Here is a 21,826-nt window from a genome sequence, read left to right on the forward strand (position 1 = left end):
CCCTTCACTTTCAACTATAACTGTGTCCAAGTTCATGAGCAATAGTGAAAGCCAATTGTCCTGGTTTCGGCAGGGATAGAGTTAATTTCCTTCCTAGTAGCTGGTACAGGGCTGTGGTTTGGATTTAGGATGAGAACAAAGTTGATAACACACCAATGCTTTAGTTGTTGCTAGGTAATGCTTACACTAGCCAAGGACTTTTCAGCTTCCCATGCTCTACCGACTGAGAAGGCTGGAGGTGCACAAGAAGCTGGGAGGGGGGCACAGCCAAACTGGCCAAAGGGACATTCCATACCATGTGATGTCATGCTCAGTACATAAACTGGGGAAAGCTGGCCGGGGGGGGCCGCTGCTCAGGGACTGGCTGGGCATCGGTCGGCGGGTGGTGAGCAATTGTACTGTGCATCACTTGCTTTGTGTATTATTATTATTATCATATTATTATTATTATCATTTTATTTCAATTATTAAACTGTTTTTATCTCAACCCACGAGTTTTTCTCACTTGTGCTCTTCCAATTCTCTCCCCCATCCCACCGGGGGGAGGGGGAGTGAGCGAGCGGCTGCGTGGTGCTCAGTTGCCGACTGAGGTTAAACCACGACCGTCCTTTTTGGCGCCCAACGTGGGGCACGAAGGGTTTGAGATAATAACAGATTAACCGGAGTGTATTAAGGAACTTATATCTGTTAATAGTTGTGGGTCACAATGTTGGTTTCTCTGTTCTCGATATTGATTTGTATAATCTGCATCGTGCTCTTTTTCCTGCAGTACATGTTAAAGATTGGTGTTGGTTTTTGCAGTTTGCTGTGGTCTGCAGTGAGTAGTGATGTCTCGCTTGGGAGGTTTGTTTTTAGAACATTGACCTTGGCGTTAGCGTGGTATGTACGTTTCGCAATGAAGACGTTACTGTACCACGGATACCACTTCGTGGAGACAACTAGCAATTGCAGTAACTTTTCTGAGAGTTTTTTTCCGGAGGAAATAGAGAATGGCAGTGTCACTACCTTCTTCTATGATGTTTCCTCCTTCATTACAGTAACTTTTCAGTATCTTGAACATCCTTGCGTAGTTCAGATACTTCTATTGGTACTTCTTGGGAATATTGTTTCGGTTTTGTCTAAAGTTGGTAAGCAATTTAAGAATATCATCCAGAGATCTGCCCCAAGGCTGAATAGCTATGAGTGGCAGGGTGTGTGGGACAAGATGGGCAAGCACCTAGGCCAATGGGCACCCCCAGTGTTTTGGAACTTCACCCCTGAGCAAGTGCGGAATCCTGAAGAGTTAGTAGAATATTTTGGACAAAGTATGCTGTCACCCTGGCAACTCCAGAGAGATGCAGATCATTGCAACGTGCTGGGGCCTGGCCCATGCCTACCGAGCCCTGTTCAACACTAATCAGTACTCTCAAAGGGAAGAGAAGATCTCTGGATCTGACGGTAAAACAACATGCACTGCGGCCACTCCGACTCCGGCGACACGCCCTGTGGCCACTCAAACTACGGCAACACGCTCTGCGGCTACTCCGACCCCAGCGACACGCTCTGCGGCCACTCAGATCCTGGCGACATGCACTGCAGCCACTCCAACCCCAGCGACAGGCCCCGCGGCCACTCAGACCCTGGTGACATGCACTGCGGCTACTCAGACTCCGGCAACAGGCCCTGCGGCCACTCTGACCCCAGCGACAGGCCCTGCGGCCACTCAGACCCCGGCGACACGCCCTGTGGCTGAACCAAAGAACCAGCCTATGCTGGTATCAGTCGCCCCTGTACACAACAAGAAATCATGGAAGCAGAAGTCGGCTCCATTCCACTTCCAGAAGTGGAAGAGGCAGACTACCCTGGAGAAGGGCCATCACGAGAACAGGGGGAGGAGAGTCAGCCGCTGATTGGGGAGGAGGAAGAGGAAGAACTCATAAATGAGGCAGTGACCACCTGATCTCTATCCCTGAGTGAGCTGCGAGATATACGAAAAGATTTCAGCTGTCGTCTATGCGAGCATATTGTCACCTGGCTGCTCTGATGCTGGGATAATGGGGCCAGTAGCCTAGAATCAGACGGTAAAGAAGCCAAGCAGCTGGAATCCCTTCCTAGGGAAAGGGGCATTGACAAAGCGATTGGAAAAGGGACACGAGTCCTTAGCCTTTGGAGGCGACTCTTGTCAAGCGTGAAGGAAAGGTAGCCCTTTAAGGAAGATGTCATATGTCGCCCAGGCAAGTGGACCACCATGGAGAAGGGTATCCAGTTCCTGAGGGAATTAGCTGTGCTGGAGGTGATTTACGATGACCTGAACAATGAACAGCTATCCAAAGATCCAGATGAAGTCAAGTGCACACGACCCATGTGGCGGAAATTTGTAAGGAGCGCACCATCGTCATACGCCAATTCATTGGCAGTGATGACCTGGAAAGATGGAGAGGAACAAATGGTGGATGAATTGGCTGGTCAACTCCGGCAATATGAGGAAAGTCTCTCTTCCTCCCTCGTCTCAGCTGTGGAGAAAGTGTCCCGGGAGATCAGCAACTCAGAGAGGATAGGTCCTACTCCTCACCTGTACGGACCAGTATCTCGGCTATTAGGAGTCAGCGTTCTTTTGCTCAAGAGAGACAGCATAAAGGGTACACACCACGGGGCACCCTATGGTTTTATCTGCGTGACCACGGAGAGGACATGAGGAAGTGGGATGGGAAACCTACGGCAGCCCTAGGGGCACGGGTACGCGAATTGCAAGGGAAAACAATCACAGAAAGAGGTTCTTCCAGGAAAATTGCTGCTCCAGTTTCCAGCGGGCAGTTCCCCAGACAGAGTAGAAGGGCTGATCTGACTTCTGATCTTAATGAAGAGACTTCTGACTCGTACGTACAAGAAATGAGAAATGAATACTGTGATGAGGATTAGAGGGGCCCTGCCTCCAGCCAGGTGGAGGAAAGGGACAACCGGGTTTACTGGACTGTGTGGATTCGGTGGCCTGGCACATCAGACACACAGGAGTATAAGGCTCTAGTAGACACCGGTGCACAGTGTACCCTAATGCCATCAAGCTATATAGGGGCAGAACCCATCTGTATTTCTGGGGTGACGGGGGGATCCCAACAGCTAACTGTATTGGAAGCCGAAGTGAGTCTAACTGGGAATGAGTGGCAGAAGCACCCCCTTTTGACTGGCCCAGAGGCTCCGTGCATCCTTGGCATAGACTACCTCAGGAGAGGGTATTTCAAGGACCCAAAAGGGTACCGGTGGGCTTTTGGTATAGCTGCCTTGGAGACGGAGGGAATTAAACAGCTGTCCACCTTGCCTGGTCTCTCGGAGGACCCCTCTGTTGTGGGGCTGCTGAAGGTCGAAGACCAACAAGTGCCAATCGCTACCACCACGGTGCACCGGCAGCAATATCACACCAACCGAGACTCCCTGATTCCCATCCATGAGCTGGTTTGACGACTGGAGAGCCAAGGAGTGATCAGCAAGACTCATTCACCCTTTAACAGTCCCATATGGCCAGTGTGGAAGTCTAATGGAGAGTGGAGACTGACAGTAGACTATCGTGGCCTAAATGAAGTCACGCCACCGCTGAGTGCTGCTGTGCCGGACATGCTAGAACTTCAATACGAATTGGAGTCAAAGGCAGCCAAGTGGTATGCCACAATTGATATTGCTAATGCGTTTTTCTCAATCCCTTTGGCAGCAGAGTGCAGGCCACAGTTTGCTTTCACTTGGAGGGGCGTCCAGTACACCTGGGACCGACTGCCCCAGGGGTGGAAACACAGCCCCACCATTTGCCATGGACTGATCCAGACTGCACTGGAACAGGGTGGAGCTCCAGAACACCTGCAATCCATTGATGACATCATTGTGTGGGGCAACACAGCAGGAGAAGTTTTTGAAAAAGGGAAGGAAATAGTCCAAATCCTGCTGAAGGCTGGTTTTGCCATAAAACAAAGTAGGGTCAAGGGACCTGCGCAGGAGATCCAGTTTTTAGGAATAAAATGGCAAGATGGACGTCGTCAGATCCCAATGGATGTGATCAAGAAAATAACAGCCATGTCTCCACCAACTAGCAAAAAGGAAACACAAGCTTTCTTAGGCGTCGTGGGTTTTTGGAGAATGCACATTCCAAATTACAGCCTGATTGTAAGCCCTCTCTATCAAGTGACCCGGAAGAAGAACGATTTCAAATGGGGCCCTGAGCAACGACAAGCTTTTGAACAAATTAAAGAGGAGATAGTTCATGCAGTAGCCCTGGGGCCAGTCCAGGCAGGACAAGATGTAAAAAATGTGCTCTACACCGCAGCCGGGGAGAACGGCCCTACCTGGAGCCTCTGGCAGAAAGCACCAGGGGAGACTCGAGGTCGACCCCTAGGGTTTTGCAGTCGGGGATACAGAGGATCCGAGGCCCGCTATACTCCAACTGAAAAAGAGATATTGGCAGCATATGAAGGGGTTCGAGCTGCTTCGGAAGTGATCGGCACTGAAGCACAGCTCCTCCTGGCACCCCGACTGCCGGTGCTGGGCTGGATGTTCAGAGGGAGGGTCCCCTGTACACATCATGCAACTGATGCTACGTGGAGGAAGTGGGTCGCACTGATCACACAACGGGCTCGAATAGGAAACCCCAGTCGCCCAGGAATCCTGGAAGTGATCATGGACTGGCCAGAGGGCAAAGATTTTGGAATATCGCCAGAGGAGGAGGTAATGCATGCTGAGGAGGCCCCAATGTATAATGAACTACCAGAAAATGAGCAGCAATATGCCCTGTTCACTGATGGGTCCTGTCGTCTTGTGGGAAAGCATCGGAGGTGGAAAGCTGCTGTATGGAGTCCTATGCGACAAGTTGTAGAAACTGTTGAAGGAGAAGGTGAATCGAGCCAATTTGCAGAAGTAAAGGCCATCCAGCTGGCTTTAGACATTGCTGACCGAGAAAAGTGGCCAGTGCTCTCTCCCTGTACTGACTCATGGATGGTGGCAAATGCCCTGTGGGGGTGGTTGCAGCAATGGAAGCAGAGCAACTGGCAGCGCAGAGGCAAACCCATCTGGGCTGCCGCATTGTGGCAAGATATTGCTGCCCGGGTGGAGAACCTGGTTGTAAAAGTCCATTACGCAGATGCTCACGTACCCAAGAGTCGGGCCACTGAAGAACATCAAAACAACCAGCAGGTGGATCAGGCTGCTAAGATTGAAATGGCTCAGGTGGATCTGGACTGGCAACATAAGGGTGAATTATTTCTAGCTCGGTGGGCCCATGACACCTCAGGCCATCAAGGAAGAGATGCAACATACAGATGGGCTCGTGATCGAGGGGTGGACTTGACCATGGACACTATTGCGCAGGTTTATTCATGAATGCGAAACATGCGCTGCAATCAAGCAAGCCAAGCGGTTAAAGCCTCTCTGGTATGGAGGATGACGGCTGAAATATAAATATGGGGAGGCCTGGCAGATCGATTATATCACACTCCCACAAACCCGCCAAGGCAAGCGCCACGTGCTTACAATGGTGGAGGCAACCACCGGATGGCTGGAAACATATCCCGTGCCCCATGCCACTGCCCGGAACACTCTCCTGGGCCTTGAAAAGCAAGTCCTATGGCGACATGGCACCCCAGAAGGAATTGAGTCAGACAACGGGACTCGTTTCCGAAACAACCTCATAGACACCTGGGCCAAAGAGCACAGCATTGAGTGGGTGTATCACATCCCCTGTCATGCACCAGCCTCTGGGAAAATCAAACGATACAATGGACTGTTAAAGACTACGCTGAGAGCAATGGGTGGTGGGACATTCAAACATTGGGATACGCATTTAGCAAAGGCCACCTGGTTAGTCAACACGAGGGGATCTGCCAATCGAGCTGGCCCTGCCCAGTCAGAACTTTTACGTACTGTAGAAGGGGATAAAGTCCCTGTAGTGCACATAAAAAATATGTTGGGGAAAACAGTCTGGGTTATTCCTGCCTCGGGCAAAGGCAAACCCATCCGTGGGATTGCTTTTGCTCAAGGACCTGGGTGCCCTTGGTGGATAACGCGGAAGGATGGGGAAGTCCGATGTGTACCTCAAGGGGATTTGATTTTGGGTGAGAATAGCCAATGTTCTGAATTATGTGATGTTAAGTACTGCATAATATTATATGCCATACTACTGATATTACAATAAGAATCACCCAGATTAATGAAGAATAACTTCGATGAAACCAAGCAAAGCACAGTGACGATGGAACCAGAACTGACTTCAACATGAAACAATCCAACACCGCGTACCATTTCCATCTTTCCTGCCCTGGAAGATTATTACAACAGATGGAGCCCCAAGTCATGGACTAAATGAACTCACTGAATATTTTATAGGGACAGCCCATAGACTAAGGGAATGATATCTCTGTGTGTGTATATATATATATTAAAAAAAAAAGGGGTGGTGATTAATGAAAATGTACTGGAAAATATGAGACTTGAGCATGACGCAGATGGTATAGAATAAGGGGTGGATGTTGTCCTGGTTTCAGCAGGGATAGAGTTAATTTCCTTCCTAGTAGCTGGTACAGTGCTGTGTTTTGGATTTAGGATGAGAACAAAGTTGATAACGCACTGATGTTTTAGTTGTTGCTAGGTAATGCTTACACTAGCCAAGGACTTTTCAGCTTCCCATGCTCTACCGACTGAGAAGGCTGGAGGTGCACAAGAAGCTGGGAGGGGGGCACAGCCAAACTGGCCAAAGAAACATTCCATACCATGTGACGTCATGCTCAGTACATAAACTGGGGAAAGCTGGCCGGGGGGGCCGCTGCTCGGGGACTGGCTGGGCATTGGTCGGCGGGTGGTGAGCAATTGCATTGTGCATCACTTGCTTTGTGTATTATTATTATATTATTATTATAATTTTATTTCAATTATTAAACTGTTTTTATCTCAACCCACGAGTTTTTCTCACTTGTGCTCTTCCAATTCTCTCCCCCATCCCACCGGGGGTGGGGGGAGTGAGCGAGCGGCTGCGTGGTGCTCAGTTGCTGACTGAGGTTAAACCACGACACCAATGGAAGGCTAGAATCTTCATTGATGTTACAGCTTCTGTGAGGCTGACACATGCCTGACAGATGAGACAAACCTAAGGTTTCACACAGATGATTCATGCCAGCACAAATATCCTTTCTAGAATCACAAAAAAAGACGTGCCAAAAGAGCTTAAAGACAACTGTAGAGTGTCACTTACATTGGGTGGTAAGTCTCCATCTTATAATATATTAGTGCTAATTTGTATTTTAAGCAAAGCATAGTGTTAACATTTTTACAAACATATATGCAACAACGACATGCACTTGTTCTGCTACTATCATATTATGCTGCTATAATTTGTAGTCAATATTTACATTGCTGTAGTGCCTAAATACGTATGTTTATTGTCAGCTTGCATAAGAAAAAAGTTTTAAAACCTCCACCTCTGACAGTGTTTTGATTATAGCACATCTAAAGTTTTCTAGTACATGTCTGATGGTGATCCCAAAGTCTATAATCTGTAAAGGAGGGAATGAGACAGATCTCCTGTGAGGGTCAGGGTGGTTTTCCTTCTCCCAGTTCTGTCAGCAGGCTGAGGGCAGCACAGCCGAATCCCAGGATCTTCGGCCGAGGAACATCTCACCATGATAGAGTCTTCTCTTAGGGTAAGTGGCAGATTTACTAAGAAGAACAGGGATTTAGATCCTCTATAGCACCACTGCCAGGTACAATGCATTTGCAGCCACTGAAGGGCTGCCAGAATGGCTATCCAACACTGTTCACCCAACCATACCTCAGCTTCATTCAAATGAACTGTTTGAAGCCTGTTTATTTGGAGAGGTAAACCATGCATCATTGTGAGACTTCTTTTTCTCATTCTCATTTTAAGATTTGTTGACTCTTCTTTACTGTACCACTTGAGGGGTTTTTTTTGTGTTGTTTTTTTTTTTTTTTGCCTGACAGACTTTAACTTAGGACTTTTTTTTTGCAGACCTTAGACCCAATCTTTTCTCTCAGTTCTGTGCAGACTGGATCCATTCTTATGGACCTGTAGAAGTTCTGTTTCGTGCCCTGCCACAAACTTTACACTCCCTGTGTAACCTTGCTCATCACCTTTAAGTTTTCTGTGCCTCTCTTGCTCACATATAAAAAAATATTTTGTGTCTCTTTAAATACTGAGATAATATTTAAAAATCTGTCCTGGTTTCAGCTGGGATAGAGTTAATTTTCTTTCTAGTAGCTGGTATGGTGCTGTGTTTTGGATTTAGGATGAGAACAATGTTGATAACACACTGATGTTTTAGTTGTTGCTAAGTAGTGCTTACACTAGTCAAGGACTTTTCAGCTTCCCATGCTCTACCGACTGAGAAGGCTGGAGGTGCACAAGAAGCTGGGAGGGGGCACAGCCAGGACAGCTGACCCAAACTGGCCAAAGGGATATTCAATACCATGTGACGTCATGCTCAGTATATAAACTGGGGGGGAGTTGGCCGAGGGGCGGTGACCGCTGCTCAGGAACTGGCTGGGCGTCGGTCGGTGGGTGGTGAGCAATTGCATTGTGCATCACTTGCTTTGTATATTCTTTTATCATCATCATTATTATTATTATTTTCCCTTCCTTTTCTGTCCTATTAAACTGTCTTTATCTCAACCCACGAATTTTACTTTTTCTTCCCGATTCTCTCCCCCGTCCCACTGGTGGGAGTGGAGTGAGCAAACGGTTGTGTGATGTTTAGCTGCCTGCCGGGTTAAACCACAACAAAATCATACACTGTAAAGCTTAAAAATAAATTGTACTGTGTTCACCAAACATTCTTCCATTCTGAACTGCACCTGTATGTTATTTTAGGATTTGTCATTATGGAGTTTTTCATCTACATGCTACGTTGTTTTGGTATATTCCCTCAAAGAAGAATAGAGAAGTGACTGAGCACAAAATGAGATAGGATCAAGTGGAGGAAATGACGTGAGCTCTGCAAATTGCTAATCTCTTGGGACATACAGATCTCAATTTCCCGACTAAGATACATCTCTAATAAAACACCCACATATATACATCAAGTGTTATACGTACCTTGAAAGCAAATGAAAAACAATCCCTTTAAAAGGTACAGGAGGTCTAACCTTAAACCCATGTTTTTATAATATAGCTCATATTCTCTGCCTGTGTGTCAGGCACGCTCACACTAGATTATTTTTGCATTAACACTGTGTTTCAGAAACAGCATGTCTTCATCAGACCACTTTACTGGGTCCTATGCAGGATGAACTAAATGATGACATGAGCCTATAAAAATAATATCATCAACAAAAAACCGCAACTAAACAATAGTCAGTGACAGCTGCTGAACTGCTGTCATACCTGGTTAGAAGGATGGCCACGTCATGGTGTGTAGGGTTGACGTCACTCTTGGGATTGACACTCTTCTGCCATTTACAGAAGCTGGCTAGTGTCTGATCAGCATGGTGAACTAACTTCAAGCCTTGCTAAGGGGAAATGAAGGAAAATATTATTGTAAAGACCACACTACGTTGCAATAACATGTCAGTGATGTTAGCTGTGAAGCTGGGTAATCTTTGAAATGCAATTGATTACCCTTTTGCCTAAAGCTAGAGCCATCATTAGGAGCAATGACATCTATTTAACATTCTGAATATTACATTAAAATGGTGACATTTTTGTAATAGGTGCAGCTAAAGGAAAAATAAAAGGCAGAAATGTACATATTTTTTGGTGAGTTTCGTAAAATCCAAAACTGAATTTAATTTTCCAAACAAACATTTTATATTCTCTTGAAAGCAAGTTTTCCTCTTGCTATAAAGAAGATAAAGATTAATTAGTGTGGAACTTCATGCTCAAGTTTGCCACTCAGTGTTATGTGAACAATCTCATGCTTAGGGAACAAGTATGCTTCTAAGGGTGTATTTCTTTCACAATATTTTTCAATTCCAAAGAGAGACAATGCAGTCATAGATGTTTCTTCCTCATCTTATGATTATACAGTATACACGCAAGTTACTGCAATTTCTTCTGAAATACAAAGTATGCAAAATAAATTCATTCAAAAGTATATTTTCTCATTTCTGGTCTTGGGGCATCCACTGTATCTTGCCTCAGTTTACTCTATTTAAGTAAAGTGAACTTTTTACAAAGCACCTAAACAACATTGTTACCAGATAGTCATTTTGGTGTAACTTAAAACCAAATTTTGAAAGATGCCCATCACCGTTGCTTCCAACATTGCCATGCTTAACTGAATAGGAATCCATGGTTTATTTTCAAAACAGCCACAGAAATTTAGCAAGTAAACTTAATTGGAGATCACCATGGACTTCAGGTCCTAATTGTCCTGTTAAGATGCAAACTACAGTTTTTGGCCTGCATATTCTTACACTGAGGACTATTAGGATAGACTCTATCCTAATAATTATTTCAGAAGACATAGCCTGGCCTCATGGCTTGGTTCACTGCCTTCAATAGCATTGGGACCATCTGGCTTGTGGTCATAAACCATAAGCCACTGAGAAAATCCCCTTAATGTGTTCCTGCAGTCAGAGCAGGCTATGTCATGCAGAGTGTTTTAAAAATAACTATAAAATTATGACAATCAGCATGTATTTAAGCATGTAGCAACATATTTGTGAATGAGAAACATTGGAGACTACCAATATATAGCTAGTTCACAGCAATTAGCATCTACTTAGTCATCATTTTTGAGTTTTGAAGAGATCTAAAAAGAAAAATGTGTGTTGGAGCTGCACAATAATAGATTTACTTCTTCAGAGACCTGCAAATATTCTAGCATTACACTTTATAATACACTTCAGGTAATGCTAGGTAATTAGATTCTGAGTGATGACGTGTACATTAATTTCTGTTTCTCATCTAGTCTTCCTTGGCATCCCATGTGTCGTGGTTTAACCCCAGCCGGCAACTAAGCACCACACAGCCGCTCGCTCACTCCCCCCACAGTGGGATGGGGGAGAGAATCGGAAGAGGAAAAGTGAGAAAACTCGTGGGTTGAGATAAAGACAGTTTAATAGGTAAAGCAAAAGCCACACGCACAAGCAAAGCAAAACAAGGAATTCATTCACTGCTTCCCATTGGCAGGCAAGTGTTTAGAGCCGTCTCCAGGAAAGCAGGGCTCCATCATGCATAATGGTTCCTTGGGAAGACAAACGCCATCACTCCAAACGTCTCCCCCTTCCTTCTTCTTCCCCCAGCTTTATATACTGAGCATGATGTCATATGGTATGGAATATTCCTTTGGTCAGTTGGGGTCAGCTGTCCCGGCTGTGTCCCCTCCCAACTTCTTGTTGGGGTGCACCCCCAGCCTACTCGCTGGTGGGGTGGTGTGAGAAGCAGAAAAGGCCTTGACTCTGTGTAAGCACTGCTCAGCAATGACAAAACCATCCCTGTATTATCAACCCTGTTTCCAGCACAAATCCAAAACATAGCCCCATACTAGCTACTATGAAGAAAATTAACTGTATTCCAGCCAAAACCAGCACACCATGTTCTTTTGACACTGGGGAGATTCCATTTCCCCATGCCTAATTTGCCTATTTTAATTACATTTTCCTTGGCAATTTTATGCAGAAATACCTGAAGTCACAAGCTAAATACTTTGCTATCCAGGGCAGCATTTATTCTAAAAACAGACATACCAAAGTCAACAGATTAATAGAAGAGTAAAATAAACACATTATTTTAAGCAAATAAACCCTCCTCTCCATAATTATGCCTCAATGCATTGAACTCCCAAGTTTCATAAGTGACATTTTGAGGAAAATAAAAACCTTACCTCCTCTTCCTCAAAGAGGATGAGCCAGACCAGCACAATGTGAATTGCATTGCCAATGCTTGGATTGTGGAACAAGCCTGTAACCTGTGCCAGAGCCAGGAGGTATGAGATTAACTGATTCCTCTATAGCAGAACAGGACTTTAGAGAGAAAATACGACATTTACTTCAAGCACACTGTCCATCTTGGGGTCGGGGTGTTGTTTTGTTTGTAATATCCTCAACGCGCTTCATTGAAAGTTTACTGAAATGCAACAGATGCTAGAACTATTGCAAAGGGCAGCTCTGCCAAATGAGTGATGATACAGGATTTGGCAAAAGTTACTAAGCTAAAGAGCAAAAGCACACACAAGATGATTATTTTATGACCATTTGCCTTCTAGAGAAATGCACCAACTTTGGGCTTGCATCCTTCACTGTCAGCTCAACCACTTCAGAGTTCTTGAAAAACATTAGCAGAAAAGAACATAACATCTAGAGTCACGTAACACTGATGGAGAGGTCCACTCAGGGTGCAAAAGAACAGCATATCAAATCATCCTGTTTTTATTTGATAGGAATCGGCTTCTGCCACAGAAAGCAAAAAGAAGTCAGTGCTAGGCAAACAGAAATCAGTTAAATGATGTATACTCTTGTGTTTTCACAGCACAGAAGAGGATGTTAAGAACAAAAGCAAAGATAATGAATCCATTAAAAAAAAATCCACATAAAAAAAGAGCAAGAACTGAACTCAGCAAAAATTTGTCCCAAATAAAATGTGATGAACATCATCACAATGTTGAATTAGGCAGGAGGAAAGTGAATCAGAACAGAAGATAGTCATAATCTATCTATATGTGAGCTATGCCATATATCACAAGAAATATGAATGGATAAAATGGATTGCATTTGGGTCAAAACTGTTTTGGAGAAGACTGTTAAAGGAGAAAATACCGAAATAAAGTGGAAATTGTGTTTACAAAAGTCTGATTTGGATATGGGTCTTTTTCAAGGTATTAGACTGGAAATTAAATCATTGTGGGTAACCCTAACATCTCCGGTACAGACTGCAGAGAAAATGTTAAGACTTGTTTGTTCCTGAATCTGATCATGACAGGGTTTTATTTCACATATTTTCCTTGTGTGGACAAAACCTCACGTGCTCAAGTCAGCTTTGTGTCTGTTTACTCAGGTTCACTGCCTCAGTAGCTAGTCAGACCACTTGGGGCACAGTCAGGAACATACTGTATAAACATAAGGGACAGATCGGTTACCATGGCTAGAATTACATTGTGATTAATTTCACATATATTACACGCGTACCATGATAAGGACACAGAAGACATCCTCAATAGAGTCTCCAAGGTCAATATCTACTATGATACAGATAATAACAGAAGACATATCTGTAGGCAGTCTCATGAAACACTATTGCTTTTCCCAGGTCAACTTACATTTTGAAACTTGCCACATCGGAAAACACTGAAAGTTAAACTTTTTTTTTTAAACATGGACTTTGCATTAGAGGCAGGATACTTATCTGGAAAAACAGTTGTACTGGTTTTGACTGGCATAGAGTTAACTTTCTTCATAGTAGCTCATATGGTGCTGTTTGGATTTGTGACCAAAACAGTAACACACTGATATTTTAGCTCTTGCTAAGTTACTACAATTTCCAGTGGGCTCCTGTGTGCCTTTCTTATCCACAGTCATGGGAAAGAATCTATATGCTTAAAACTGTAGATTTTCTCTCTGTTGCTGTAGCTACCAACCCAAAATCATCAATGAGCAACAGGTTCCAGAGGAGACAGGGAATTTCAGTGGAAAGAAAATTAGTGCTAGAATTTATAGCTATGAAACTTCTCTCACTTAAAATCCAGAGAAAAATCACGCCTATGCAAAATATAAGGAAAAATGCTTTAAAATACAGAGTTTTAATGAATGTATATGAATGATATTCCATTTCTTTCAGTGAACAATGTTACAGACTTGTTTCAAGGTGATCAGTAACATAAGTTAAAATTTGCTTCATTCATCTATCTAAAAAAAGGAAATATTGTACATACCATGTTCATTATAGTGAGGATATATGATTCTACATGATCACTTCCATGATATTCAACCATCTTACTGTCTGCAACCACAAGCATCTCCACCCATCGCTCCTTGCTGATAGAGCGCCGAGAAACCTTTCTGACAGCTATATGATTTTGTTCCCTTCTCTCTCTCCGATGCTGCTGCTGTTTGAAAAAGCTGAGGGTATCTAGAAGAGTAAGAAGTAACACTGACTTCACAATATTTTCAAGCTTGATTTGAAGTGTATGGCTGTAATACTTGCAGACAGAATGGTAGCATCACAGAATCACAGAATGATATAGGTTGGAAGGGACTTCTGGCTGCCGCCTACCTGACCCAAAGCAGGGCCAACTCTAAAGTGACACCAGCCTGCTAAGGGCCCTGTCCAGTGAAGTTCTGAATACCCCCCCCAGATGGATTAAACATGCGTCCAAAAGTTACCACAGAGAAAAAGATACCCTAGTTACACCAGGGATTAAGGTGCGAGACAGAGCCAAGCTAAAAAAATTGAATTGGGGATGTTATTTTCAAGGAATTTCTCTTCTGTGGTTTGGCTCTAAACTGTCTAATGACATCAGTACATAGTTCAAGATAAGGGATATATGCTTTCTCCACAGGCAGCTCTTATTCTCAGCAGGGTGGCAAGTTAAGCCCAGTGCTTTGGCACATCCATGAACGGTTTGTTCTGTGCATGGAAAATATCCCTGAAGAGTGGGAACGCTTCACCAGTAGGTGTTATCTAAATACCAGCCAGGCAGACCTTCGGGCTCCTCAGCTGCTGTCATCTTGTCTGACTGACAGGAGAGACGCTTAGCACTTCCACTATACTTTTGGGATCTGTGCATCTAAATCCTTTTGGGAAGAAGTCTCTGCTCTGTAGTTGCTAGCAACCTTGCACTGTGCTCAGTGGGCCTAATTTTTCCTGCTCATTCTAGCGTTGAACGCCAGCTGGCTGTATTACCAGGGAAATACTGGTAATGTAAATACCCCTAGGCCTGAAAAAGAAGCGAGAGATGCCAGTTTGACAGCAACTGGTGGCATTTTTCCAACCCAGAAGCCAGTCTTCTATGGTGCTGGGATTCCCTTGAGTCCTAGGAAGGATCAGGAGCATTTGTTGCTATTACAGATATGGCAGTAGTCCTTTGGCATCTCATTCATGGAAGAGGATGTCCTTATTCCAGACGGGGCACATCCGCAGGCCAGAAAGACAGCTCCTGCCTCAAAGTGCTTACAGAGCCTGTCCAGCATTACCCCCACTACTGCGTTGCAGGGGACAGTTATTGAGCATTACCTCCATCTCCCAGCACTACTGAGTGTTGAGGGACAGTTACCCAAACCACTCTTCCCTTGAAGAACGGATGACCTGGCAGCTAGGTCCCAAATCTTGTGTTCACACCAGCAGAAGGTCTGTTATGCCTTTGTCATGAATGTGTTGTTTGCCCTTTAGAAAACCTAAGTTCAGCCAGAATGTATCACAGCGTCTTGCATGTCTACAAAATGTGGCACCATCAGACTATTAATGATGTGTATAATACATCTCTCTGTAAAAGGTGATTGATATCTTGGCTTATTGTATATGTGCAACAGAAGATGCACAGGTTTTTAGAAATGGGTTCTCTGAGGTCAGTCTGAAAGATGCCTAGAGAATGAAATGCTGGTACTGATAACACATTATGTATAAAATTGAAATTTTAAAAATTGTTTAAAATTGAAAACACTAATAATCAAAACTACAACAGCCACATTACACATTTAAAACTGAGCTGCAATGCACAAGTGTGCAGTACACAGCAACTCCATTAGTTGACACACACTGATCAGTTAGCACTGCGTTGTGGTACCAGTTCAGGATTTGAGCCAGCACTGGGCACATACCACCGAGAAGCACACAAACCTACAAACCTACTCCAGCCAGGTTCATTCTACTAAATGGAAACCTGTATCTCCCAGGACCACCTTTTAAAGTGTACTGTACGAAGCTAAATTAATATATTATGCAGAATGTCACATATTCTATATTGTAGATTTAGAATATAATAAATAAATAATTAAAAATAGTTGTAAGTAGATTTCTTTTTGCATGAACTGGCATTTACATTTTAAAAGATGCTGAAAGTACTACTTGTGAAGGACAAAGAACCATAAGATTTTTGACCTGCTTGGCAAGGCAAACAGCATAAAATATTAATTGAATGTAAGAAAAGTTTTAATAAATGTAAATAAATGCCAATAAACATGTAAGCTTCTAATTTTTACTATCCATACACTGTCACAATAAAAAGCCCAAGAATATCAATTTCCTTTGTGATTACCAATCCAAATCACTTGTCAGTGTCATCCTGTGCACCCACACAAACAGACTCTGTCCTGTAGATATGTCAACTAGTAAAAACATTAGTCAATAAAGAAAGTTCCCTTCCCACCAAGCCAAGGGACTCAAAGAAAGGCATACATTTTTGTATCTTAATCTTGAAGAATGAACTGCATGGAAAAATAGCTTCTTGTCTACATGGAAGAATATAATTTGTGAGTAAAGACAAAGAAAAGAAAGTAGGTGGTTTATTTGGGTTTTTTTTGTTTGGGATTTTTTGGGTTTTGTTTTAAGAGAAGGGAAATGGACTATGATTGCTATAACCTCTAACCCAATCCCACTAACCCAGGCTGCAGCATCACTCCTGCTGTGTTCCTCAAGCTTTATTACGTTACCGCAATAGTCACCTCTATCAGGGTCTATTTATGAGCTGCATTCATTAGCCTCTCTCATACATTTGCATGTTTTTCAGCATTCTTTTTTCTATGGAGCACAGTTCTCAGGATCTACATTTTTAAGGGTTTTGTGCTGAGAAAAACCTTCCCCACAGCTATCTGAACAAAACATTCTGTTCAGACTGCTGGTTAAAAGTGATTTGTTTATGGCCAAATAAAACATCACGCCAGCTGTCAGGTTTTGTATTCACATCTAGCAAAGAGTTTTGTTTATTGTCTGGACAGGTGATAGCTCTGGAGGCAAAAATGTTTAAAGCCATCCAGACTGCAACAGTGAACAACCCTCAGGGAAAAGTTTGGAATCCCAGTTAAGCATAAGGCTATGTAGTGCAGGAAAATCTCAGAAGAGAGATCTGAGTTGTGAAAATTAATGCCAGGTAGCAAGAGGATGCTGCAGACGAAACTCTCTCCTCAGTGACTGATCCCCTCCAGTGCGGGGATCTAACCTGGAACCAGGGTGCCATCTAAGGACTGAATCCCCAGTCTCCTGGCAGCTTTTTTAGTTAGATGAAGCAAAGAGGGAGAACCTCTTGAGCTACACTAACATACAGGCAGCTATAAAGCATGGTTCTACTTCTGCTTTTATGTCTCTCCAAATGACGATCGCTCTGTTAAGCTTTTCATTCTGAAGTAAAAAAATCTCACCTTGCTTTTACCTTAAATTAGGAAAGTGTTGCAAGTGATTTCAGATTTGCTGAGAAATCCCAGGTGCTCTGTTGTCCAGGAATGGAAATCTTGACCAGGAGCCCACCAGTTCAGGAATACCCAAGTGATGGATGGTTTGAGATCTAGTAACACACAGTGCTGCCTGAGAAAAGCCTACCTCCACACACTCTTCCATCATAACTGCTGAGCAGAGAACACTCCACAAGTAGCAGAAGAGAGAAAAACCCTTAAACTCTGAGGGTTTCCCATTAATTTTTGAAAAAGAGATATAACACAGGTAGGTATAGTGCTGGAGTCCTTTGGAACAGAAACGAAGGTAGTGCTGAAAAGATACCCAGGATAGTCCAAGGCTAAATAAAAGAAGGCTAGTAAGAGATTCAGCTAACAAACTGCATGAAATTCAAGCAGAAATACTCAGCAGTTTCTATCTGTTGTGGGAGATAATTTTGCAGATGTGAGGTTATTATTATAAAACCTGATTCAGCCAAACGAGTCACATACAATGCTATATAGATGATATGTGATATCCAGCCATATCACTATGCATCCAGGAGAAATGGTGTAGATGACAACATTTCATCAACTTCTAGTTAGAAACGGCTAATAAATTTCAGCAAAAGGGTTATTTTTAAAATGAAAACCCAAATAGCTTTTAGTGAAAAATAAAAATCTCCCCTGAAACTATCCATGCAAATCCTACCTGACTAATTCAACAACATATAGGACCCTTAACTCTCAGCTACAAGGAGAGATCTGAAGTTAACTGTAAGTCTCAACTGTATATGAACAAACAGTAATATAAAAACTTCTCCAGTACAGGTTAAAGCTGCATGGCTTCTGTGTAGGAAAGAAAAGTTATATTCTCTCTTTTAGCAATACAATTTTTTTTTTCATTAGGTGACAACAGAACTATATCGTTATTTTGCCAACCCCTATTAAGAAAGAGCTTTCTAATCTTTAAGAAGCAATATTGATAGCCTCACTATAAAAAACATTTCAGTTGTTCTTCACTTTGAACAACTCATCCACTCAAAATATTGCTTCATTAGGGTTTTTTGTTAATTTCTGCTTTTTTCCCCCAAAAAACTCTCTTAAAGAACAGATATGACTCACCTCACTCAAAGGCATTATGTGAGATTTCCATATCAAAGGGTCTTTTTTTTCACCTTTGTTTCCTGCAGGTGTGTTGTGGTTTAACCCCAGCCGGCAATTAAGCACCACACAGCCGCTCGCTCACTCCCCCCCACAGTGGGATGGGGGAGAGAATAGGAAGAGGAAAAGTGAGAAAACTCATGGGTTGAGATAAAGACAGTTTAACAGGTAAAGCAAAAGCCGTGCACACAAGCAAAGCAAAACAAGGAATTCATTCACTACTTCTCATTGGCAGGCAAGTGTTTAGAGCCATCTCCAGGAAAGCAGGGCTCCATCATGCGTAACGGTTCCTTGGGAAGACAAAACGCCATCACTCCGAATGTCCCCCCCTTCCTTCTTCTTCCCCCAGCTTTATATGCTGAGCATGACGTCATATGGTATAGAATGTCCCTTTGGTCAGTTGGGGTCAGCTGTCCCGGCTGTGTCCCCTCCCAACTTCTTGTGCACTCCCAGCCTACTCGCTGGTGGGGTGGTGTGAGAAGCAGAAAAGGCCTTGACTCTGTGTAAGCACTGCCCAGCAATGACAAAACCATCCCTGTATTATCAACACTGTTTCCAGCACAAATCCAAAACATAGCCCCATACTAGCTACTATGAAGAAAATTAACTCTATCCCAGCCAAAACCAGCACAAGGTGTTGCTCAAAGAAGAGTGCAGCCTACAGTGCAACACAAGGGGACCTCAAGGTGCTAACTGCACTCAGCCACCTTTCAGTGCCTTTGGATATACACAGAGCTTTGAAGAAGCAGGTGAATATGTCTGGAAATTCCCAGAAGAGGAGAATGCAGCCTACAACTGAAGGCTGTCAGACAAAATATAGTAATACTGATTTATGTCTTCACTTTCTAGCCTCATCTCCTTTCTCTTTGCGCAAGAGCTCTTTCATTTTTACCACTCTATATTATTCACAGTCAAAATGCTACATCTCCAGACATGAGGTATGAACAATGCTAGGGATGCTAGACTAATACATGCCACACTGTTCAGAACTTGCTACATTATGATTTTTCCTATAACCTTCACTTTGTCTTTGTTCTAAGACATGCCTTTAGTTTAAGTATTAACAAAAAGACTACAGTTTTGGGGTGAGTTATTCAAGAGGTCAATAAACTCTGTTGAAACAAAGTCATTGTACAAGGGGAGATGAATAAACATATGAAATCATCATTAATAACATTAACCTAGCACTAAAAAGTATACACAAGTCCAAACAGACTAAATAAAGGAAAGAGGAGTGACTCAGCTAATAAGAATTAAAAGGATAGTAAGACAGAAAAAATCAACAGTTTTCTGAAAAGTGATTATTATCCGATCAGCCTCGGGCTACATCTAATAAAGGACTTGGGATTTCCCAGGACAGTGCTCTAGCCACCACGCTTCTGGATAAAGAAGGTGGGATCTTCTCCTCCTTCACTCATGAAGGAGGAGAGCAAGTTTGATTCTTGGGTCTGAATCCTCATATCAGATAGGGGTAATCCAAGGCAAAGTGCCAAATCTTGGAGAGAGGTGGAGGGTGAGATACATACCTGTTCAGTGTTTTTCAGTAGCTAATGTAGGTAGCTCCCTAAATGGTATGCTGACTTTTTTTGGTTTCTACCTGTAAATAGCTAACCTTCCCCATCTATAGAGGCAGACTAGGCATCTATGCCAGCACCAACTCCCCACATAACCAGTGCCCAACCTTTCCAGGCTGTATCAAAATGCCACTGAGGCCAAAGGCAACAGGGACCACACCACATGCCCTGAAAGCACAGAGCTCCAGAACCTGGCTGCAGGCAGACGACAACAGGTTTCCCCTTGGCACTCCAGCACTTTGGGGCTGGGAGGATCGTGTGTCTTGTCCCTGAAAGACCTAGTGAGATCAGTCTCCATGGGCATGGATGCCTCTGTTCCTCCTACAGCGATACGGGTTATCCAGTAGCCTGCATGGGCTCCTGACCACACTCATCAAGTAGACACAAGATGGGAGCTGGATGCGAATCATTCAGGATTCACATGCAGTTCCAGAATGAGAGATCCGTCTCCTGCCTTCCAGGCAGGGAAGCAGGAATATTCTTAAAAAATCCTTTCCTATGATCACTTGCAATACTGGTGAACTGGTCAGCTTTGTCAACAAATGTACAGCTGGGTTTGCATGGCAAGGTTTTGGTAAGCGAGGGGGCTACAGGGGTGGCTTCTGTGAGAAGATGCCAGAAGCTTCCCCCATGTCTGATAGAGCCAATGCCAGCCAGCTCCAAGACAGACCCGCTGCTGGCCAAAGCTGAGCCAATCAGCGACGGTGGGAGCACCTCTGTGATAACATATTTAAGAAGAGGTAAAAACTGCAGGGGAACAACAGCAGCCAGAGAGAGGAGTGAGAATATGTGAGAGAAACAACTCTGCAGACACCAAGGTGAGTGAAGGAGGAGGGGGAGGAGGTGCTCCAGGCGCCGGAGCAGAGATTCCCCTGCAGCCCGTGGTAAAGACCATGGTGAGGCAGGCTGTCCCCCTGCAGCCCATGCAGGTTAATGGTGGAGCAGATATCCACCCTGCAGCCCATGGAGGAGCCCACGATGGAGCAGGTGGATGCGCCCGAAGGAAGCTGTGACCCCGTGGAGAGCCCGCGCTGGAGCAGGCTCCTGGAAGGACCTGTGGACCCGTGGAGAGAGGAGGTCCACGCTGGAGCAGGTTTGCTGGCAGGACTTGTGACCCCATGGGGGACCCACACTGGAGCAGTCTGTTCCTGAAGGACTGCACCCCATGGAAAGAATCCACGCTGGAGCAGTTCATGAAGAACTGCAGCCCGTGGAAAGGACACACGTTGGAGAAGGTCATGGAGGACTGTCTCCCATGGGAGGGACCCCACGCTGGAGCAGGGGAAGAGTGTGAGGAGTCCTCCCCCTGAGGAGGAAGGAGCAGCAGAGACAAAGTGTGATGAACTGACCAGAACCCCCATTCCCCGTCCCCCTGCGCCGCTCGGGGGGAGGAGGTAGAGAAAATCGGGAGTAAAGTTGAGCCTAGGAAGAAGGGAGGGGTGGGGGGAAGGTGTTTTAAGATCTGGTTTTATATCTCATTATCCTACTCTGACTTTTGATTGGCAATAAATTAAATTAATTTCCCCAAGTCGTCTGTTTTGCCCATGATGGTAACTGCTGAGTGATCTCTCCCTGTCCTTATCTCGACCCACAAGCCTTTCGTTATATTTTCTCTCCCCTGTCCAGTTGAGGAGGGGGAGTGATAGAGCAGCTTTGGTGGCACCTGGCGTCCAGTCAGGATCAACCCACCACAACAGCTTGCTCTATGCAAATGCAGCAGACTGGTTGCCAGAAATATACGTCATCTTGGGCAGCACAGTTTCGCCACTCTAATAGCTGATTTACTGCAAGAACTTACTATTAATCTACAAAACTCAAATACAGTA

At 44.2% G+C, this 21,826-nt stretch overlaps 1 protein-coding gene across 1 annotated transcript in view; it reads right to left on the minus strand.

Moving 5' to 3' along the window:
• The window catches only part of LOC143172213 (A disintegrin and metalloproteinase with thrombospondin motifs 12-like), a 97,203-nt gene that overhangs the window by 45,493 nt on the left and 29,884 nt on the right, over nt 1-21,826 (minus strand). Inside the window, 5 exon segments of the mRNA XM_076361454.1 lie at nt 9-60; nt 7,004-7,140; nt 9,347-9,471; nt 11,790-11,873; nt 13,833-14,029. Of these exon segments, the coding sequence (XP_076217569.1) occupies nt 9-60; nt 7,004-7,140; nt 9,347-9,471; nt 11,790-11,873; nt 13,833-14,029 (595 nt within the window).

The sequence above is a fragment of the Aptenodytes patagonicus genome, chromosome W, assembly GCF_965638725.1.
Source record: "Aptenodytes patagonicus chromosome W, bAptPat1.pri.cur, whole genome shotgun sequence".
Classification (NCBI taxonomy): Eukaryota; Metazoa; Chordata; class Aves; order Sphenisciformes; family Spheniscidae; genus Aptenodytes; species Aptenodytes patagonicus.